This window comes from Phaseolus vulgaris, chromosome 11 (assembly GCF_000499845.2).
Source record: "Phaseolus vulgaris cultivar G19833 chromosome 11, P. vulgaris v2.0, whole genome shotgun sequence".
Classification (NCBI taxonomy): Eukaryota; Viridiplantae; Streptophyta; class Magnoliopsida; order Fabales; family Fabaceae; genus Phaseolus; species Phaseolus vulgaris.
In genome coordinates this window covers 45,012,726-45,020,098 of record NC_023749.2, presented here as the reverse complement: position 1 = coordinate 45,020,098, position 7,373 = coordinate 45,012,726, and the positions used below count along the sequence as shown (strand labels likewise).

The 7,373-nt window shown below is 27.8% G+C and overlaps 1 protein-coding gene across 1 annotated transcript; it reads right to left on the bottom strand.

The window, feature by feature from the left end:
• Positions 1–2,763: 2,763 nt before the first annotated feature.
• Positions 2,764–3,838, bottom strand: LOC137808476 (RING-H2 finger protein ATL74-like). The gene is made up of 2 exons (XM_068609609.1): positions 3,457–3,838; positions 2,764–2,969 (listed from the first exon to the last, which is right to left on the bottom strand). The coding sequence occupies exons 1-2, from the start codon at positions 3,836–3,838 to the stop codon at positions 2,764–2,766; spliced, it is 588 nt and encodes a 195-aa protein (XP_068465710.1).
• Positions 3,839–7,373: the final 3,535 nt, after the last annotated feature.

Here is a 7,373-nt window from a genome sequence, read left to right as displayed (position 1 = left end):
TTAAAAATAATTTATATAAGAACTAAAAATATGATATTTTAATTAAAACACAGTTTATTTAACTATAAAATCAAACGAATAATTAATGTTTTAGTCTTTTTAATAACAGTTTCGTGTTACACAAAAGAGGGCAATAACTATACCATATCCTCTTCATTTAAGGTTTAGGGTTGAATTCTTTAAGAAAGACAAAAGAGGACACATTTCTCTCTAATCCAAGAGCCTACTTCAAGGGTAATCTTTGACACATATCAACACAGGAAAAACAAAGCACAAAAATTCAAAAACAAAATTTATTAAAAGTAGAAAAATTGTACGACTTAACTCACTTTATGATTGACACGTGAAATATTGTGAATCACATTCTCGAGTTTTTTTCTTTTCTTTTTTCTTTCTCCCACATCGTGTTTGCACTACACCAAAAAGTAAAATTAGTTGTAAAAGAAAGTGAAGATAATGCTAGGAATCCTAAATAGTGTCCATTAAGTCTTCATTATTAAAAAAAATAAAAATAAAGTGTGGATTATATGGACATAAACTAAAAAAAAGAAAAAAAAATTGTGTGGGTCAAACGGTGACAACTGGAACTATAAATAATAAATAATAATAAAATTTTAAAATTTTGTAGGTTAAGCCCACGCAAACATAATATATATATTTTTAAATTAAATTTAAATATGTAATAAAATTATGAAGGTTAAGTCCACACTTGTTTAAAAATTGTGTGGCCAATCCGTTGACTAAGTCCACGCTTATCTGAATAAACAATATAAAATATAATTTTGTGTGGACAACATGTAGGTTAAGTCCACGCTTGTTTAAAAATTATGTGGCCAACATGTAGGCTAAACCCACACTTCTTTAAATAAAAAATATAAAAAATAATTTTGTGTGGGGAGCATGTAGGTTAGGTCTACGCAAAAAACACACCACTTGTGTCTCACACACCCACCACTATTTTTATGTCGAACATATTAGCTTTCAAATTTTAATGATAATTACACTTTTGCGTCCATTTATTCTAGCTAATGTCACTTTTTGACCCATGCTAATAAACATATTTTTTGTAGTGTTGTTTCTTACTCATGTTTTTTTTCTCATTTCAAAGTCACGATTCCTTAGGTTTTCTCCTTTGCTTCTACAGGTACTCCATATTTATGTTATGGTTTTTTGCTAGAAATAATTTCACCGTATATTCAAGTATGTCGAGAAAAGATCTTTTGCCTTATGTTTGTAAGCCTTGCAAAACAACATTATATCGTCCACCACATCTTTTACCAAAAGTGTGTTACAGAGTATCTTTGGTAAATGTTTCTCTATTTTTCCTCCATATTGGCGGTAAGATCTTTCCTTATTGGTGTATGGACATGTTTTGGTCGCAACAGAGTTTTTTAGGATTTTTAACCCCTTTTCGGTTTGATTAACTTTACTTTTCCTATGTTTTGGTTTCATCATATGTTTATTATGGTTTTTACCCAATTTTGGTATGAATAAATTTTGTTTTGATGACATGAGATTTTTATTAGGATTTTTAACCCCATTTCAGTATGATTAAGAGATCTTTCACCCTTAACCTAATGTTTGATATCTTCATCGTATTTGGAAGTTAACATTTTTTCTCCTAAAGATTACATTTTTCATAGATCTTTAACGTTTTATTAAATTTTATTATTATTTCATGGTGTAGGTTGACGAAAATATTGTGGTTGTGAGAGAAACCCTAAAAGTGTAATGCAACATTTCACAAATTTATGAACTTTTTCAGATGCCATATGGTTTACTATAGTATTTGCCTAATCCTTGCTTTAAAACTTTCTCAGACTAATTTCAGTACACATATTTATCATTTTAAAAGTAATATTCTTTTACCATTTGTTTTTAGATCGTGGTTATATTGGCAGGTACACATTTGAGTAATAGTTGGAAATTTTGAATTTTTATTTCAAATTGTAAACTGATATGTTTTGATGTCAACAGAGGTTCTATAAGGCCTATAGATGGATTCAATTGCAGTCAGGAATAAAACGAGAAATAGAGAAATTTCAGCAATAGAAAATTTCAAGAGATAAAGAGTTAAGTATGACAAGGTTTTTTTTTTCTTCAATTAAATGCAACGCAAATTGTTGTTCTAAATAAGAAATAATTGATGTCTTAATACTTATTATAAGACATAAGAAACCTTACTAAACAGAAAATGATTTTTTTATTATATGATTATACATGAAATTTTAATTGTAATCTTAACACAAAATTTCTTTTGTTTTTATTGTTGAACCTAATATTAGTTAAATTAAATGAATGCAAATTATACTTTCTTCCAGTAAATTTGAATACAAATTTACAATTCGAATCGAACAATTCGAAATACAATATTTCATTTCAAATCGTACAATGTGAAATATATTTTTTTTTATATTTTATAATTGAAAATACAAGTTTGTATTCTAAATTTTACGATACGAAAACTATAATTTGAAAAAAAAATTCAGAGTATAGTTCAGCCAACAAACATTCAGCAAGCTTGTAGCACTTAATCAAGTTAAGCATTGTTCCGTAATAATATATCTAGTAAATAAAAGTTGAATAACTTTTTCTGTTTATTAGCGTTAAGTTAGTTCCAAAAGAAGAAGCCATATTAATAAGCAGAGAGAAAAAGAAAGAACTTCTGTCATTGAATCCATTTCCTAGTTTCTAACTGTGCTATAAACATAAATGTTATATTTTACAAAGATTCCTCACAACAAATGCTCTAAAAAACTCTGCCTAAACTAAATTCTCCAAGAACTCCTCCATGCTTCTTGATCTCTTTAACATGGTGGCTGATGGCACATAACGGCAATTTGGGCAAGTGGGTTTTTCCTCAAACCAGGTGTTGATACAGTCACAGTGGAAGGTGTGGCCACAAAATGAGAACACAAGGCACTTTTCTCCCTTCTTGAACTCTTCCAAGCAAATAGCACATTCACTCCCTACAACAAAAATTAAGATCAATAACAAAATATTATATACAAGTTTTTTTGTTTTTCTTAATATTTTCTTCTATACAAACAAGTAAATGTCTCAAATTTCTATTATATATACATCTAACCAATCTTTCCCCTATTGATAATGGGTCGATTTTAAAATAAAGTGTGATCTTTGTTACAATTTCATATAAAGATTACTAGCACCCTTCTTCCCACTCTATCAGTTCAAAGCTTCCTTTGCAAGAACTCAATGGCTTGCTGCAGAATAATAAGGAACTCATTTCCATATCAGAAAAGTATCAATAGAAACAGTGGTTTTGGTTAGAAGCTATGGAACATAAACACAGGTTTGAAAACCCAAAATGTAAGAATAATACAAGCTTTTGCACAGCTTTATACAGATTTATTTGCTTTGTATCAGTAATTTTTCTTTGTGATAAAAAAAAAAAAAATTTGTCAGGAATTGAGATTTGTTCGTAGGGAGTGTCACCTGATACCAATGCTTGGTTTTCAAAGCACACAATTGATCCAAGCAGCTTCTTGACTTGTTGCCTTTGGCCACCCCTTTTGTACTCAACAACCCAGAAAAGCTTATTGAGAATTTTCACCACCCTGTGGTTATTCTGTGGAGTTTGTGCATGAAAAGAGGCTGCTTCTCTCAATTCGCGATCATGCGTAAACCTGCAAAGGAAGAGGGTGGTGATGCAAAGGGCTAGAAGAATGGCTGCTGAAGCAATGCCTGAGAAAACGTGGAAGCACATGAAAATTAGTGCTGCGATGGAAAGAGCAATGATGAAGGAAAACATGGGAGGGGAAGGTGGTGCTGCTGCTGAGAATGCATGAATTCTTGGAACAGTGTTGTTCTGGTCCATGATGAGTTGTTTGATCACAGGTCGAATGATTTTGTTTTTATTAGGATGCAATGGGAACATTGGCTTAGGAAAATTAAAGACAATGTTATGCAGAAAAATAAAATTAATTAGTGACAACCAAGAATTGTCCCCACAAGTTTTGTTGTTTTTATGTAACAGGTAATGAAGTAAAAAGGGTGGGCATTGAGTATAATCAAGAGATACACACTAGGTTTGTAGAAGGGATGGTTAAAAGAAAATTAGTTTTGGTATTTAGAAAAAATTATCATTTTGATAAAAGAAATTATTTCTATTATGTTATAAAATCAAAATTTACAATTATATAAGTTAAACTCAATTTTGCACTCATTTATATTTTTATTCTAATTATAACATGTCCAACAGCATCTATAAAAAAAAATACATTAATTTTTTAAAAATTTAAATTTATTGTATACATTTTTATTATAATTATAAAAATAAAAAAAATTATTTTGAATAACCATTAAAACAATTTTTTTTTAAAATCTGAACATATATGTATATATATCAATTTATATAATTTATGATTTATAATATATATATATATATATATATATATTTTACATTTTAAAAATTATACTTATTTTCGTGTTTTAGTTCTACAAACTTTCAACCTTCAATTTGTCTAAAAATTTGATGTGGTTAAACAGAATGAGTGATACACACAGGTGCAAGATGAATGTAAAAATTAAAATATAAAAAAAACAGATTTATAAATAGTTTATTTTGATGTATATTTCTGTAACGGTTAAGTTTTTGTTTTGACTAATTATATATACCAATTAGAAATAAATTAAGTTATGACTTTTTTTCTTCGGTCATAACAGTTAAAATAACTAGCATTAATTAAAATAATAAATTTTATGACATGAGTTCAATAATATGTTTTACAACTGTTAGATTTTCAAATTTTTTCATTTATCTATTTTTTTGTAATAGTTATATCTTTCTTTTCTACTTAATCCTTATTTAATTTATATACGAATGAGAAAAATAAAATAACATTGTTTCTATATAAACTTAAATAACAATAAAAACTAACAAGTGACTGATTATTATACTTTATATTCTTTTAAAGTAATTATTATAAAATCAACACACTTTCGTATCTTAATATTAAATAGAATTAATTTTAAAGATAACAAATAATTAATTATTATATAAATAAATTAAATATTATTTTTTAAATTAGAAATTTATTTATATTTAAAATATTTTTTTTATAATTAAATATCAATTAATTAATTAAATATTAATTTATAAATTTTATTAATAAAAAAAGAATTTAAAATATTAATAATTTTTAAACTATAAAAAGTATCTAATTTAATAATATATAATTAATTATTTTTTATTTTTAAAATTAATTTTTATTTAATGATGTTGTAGTAGTGTTTAACATGCTTTCAGAAAATCATTATTTGTCAACAAAAGATAATTATTATAATTAAAATATTTCCATACAGATAGTTTGCCTTAAGATATATAACATTGTAGAATTTTTTTATTGTAATGCATAACATTAATTATTATTAAATCAACACACATGCATATTTAGTATGTTTGAAGAAACCATTATAATAGTCAAACAAAAATAATTGTTAAAAATACTAATTTTGATATAAGATAGTTTGTGATGAAATAATTAAGCTTATATAGAATAATGATATGTTGAATTTTAACATGATCAAGTTTTTTGGTATTAATACTTGTATTGGTAAAGTTTTTCGTCCTCTTCCTATGAGATGAGAGTTTCCTTCACCAGGATTAAAATTATCATTGGTGGGGTTGCTAGGGGATATCCTGGTCTTGATATTGTGGAGATATTTTTCGTGGGACTATGGAAGAATTTATTAGAGCTTTCTCTGCTTTTCTTGAAGTTCAGAATGCTTTGGTTGATGAGTATGAGATTATACATGCTATGGAGGAAGCTCAAAAGATGGGACTTACTAATGTCTGGTTGGAATACTTGTCTTAATTACTTCAGAATCGATGAAATACTTGTCTTACTTACTATGGAAAAATCAGGTTTAGGGTTACTTTTCGCAAAGAAAATGCGTGAGCTGATAAGTTCTAATTTAGGATTTCTTCATAGAGAATTTTTTCATTAGTATAATAGGCTTTCATCTAGTCTATTCTTATAATTCTTTATGAATAAGTATAATCTACCTATGTATCGGTTTTGTTAGCATATGGGTTTTTGTCTAGTCCTCCCATATTTTTGTATTTTTTTTAATAATATTCTTTTCATGTGATTACAAATGATGGTTGTTGTTTGAGGTGTCGCCCTAACTAAAATACAACTGAAATGTCAGGTTGCATAGTGATCTTTAACAGTAAAACTTATATAAAAATTAAAAAAAAAACATTATATAATTTCTTTTAATTGTAAATAAATACATAACGTACTTTTCTAATATGTATTTTAATAAGAAGATTTTATTTTGTTTAATTCGTAACTGGGTAAATAATGTTTTTTTTACTATTTTATCTTAATGCTTCCGTTCTGGCAAGCTTCAAAACCCATCTTCTTTTTGTTTGTATTGCATTAATGCAAACACATATGAATGAAACTTTTTTTTATGTATTTTTATCTAAAAATAAGGGCCTAACTCCCGAATGGCAGAGGAAACTGTTGAGCTAGTTCAGGATAAACGCATGCACTCACTCTCACCACCAAAATCAGGAAGATCAATACGTTATCTAATTAACTGCTTAACTATTTTATTAAAGAATAGTGTACGCATTAATTAGGGTCTTAATAAAGTCACTAACTTTGAAATCAAAGTAAATTTTTATTTAACTTATTACTAATGGAGAATGCTAATGACTGCACTTATCCCATTGTTTAAGGAAAATTGAATTACTACACCTTCCATAAATTTCCTTTGTTAATTTTTTTTGAGATTACTGTACCCTTACGCATTTTATCCAATACTATAAATGGTCACGGATTAATGGTGTACTACCCGACCCTAAATAACTTGTCATAGGTAATTTCTATTAACAATATGGATACTAATGACATGCAGTTAATTATATATCTGGTTGGTAATCCTCTAAAACAATTATAACTACACTAATGTGTACAGATGGCAAAGTGAGGTAAGTCATGCGGGCTGGTCTGTGGCCCGCTAGTAAAAAATGCGGGACGGGTTCAGTTTTTCAACCCGCTGATCCGCTTTAGTCCGTCCCGCATAATTCGCAATCCGTGCGGATCAACGGCGAGACGGGCTGGCTCGCTGACCTGCAAAAAAAAAAAAATATTTGTGTGTTAATTTGGCAGTGGCAAGTTGGACTGACAAAAAAAAAGGTTTTCCTTTTCCATTCACATTCATTCATTCTAACGCTGCACACTTTGGTTTCCTTTTAATTGATCTTATTTTTATTGCATTATTTTTATGAAAAATTAATTAATTAATTGTCATTGTTTTAATGTATGCAGATGACGGAAAAGATTATAATTATGAAAAATTTGATGAAAGTTCTTCTAAGGCTGCATCTAATGTTATTG

Bases quoted from the DNA above. Each gene is read 5' to 3' on its own strand.
- LOC137808476 (XM_068609609.1), bottom strand. From the start codon at position 3,838: ATGGACCAGAACAACACTGTTCCAAGAATTCATGCATTCTCAGCAGCA. The intron at 2,970-3,456 runs GTGACACTCCCT...TTTTTGTTGTAG, and splicing joins AAACCAAGCATTGGTATCAG to GGAGTGAATGTGCTATTTGC.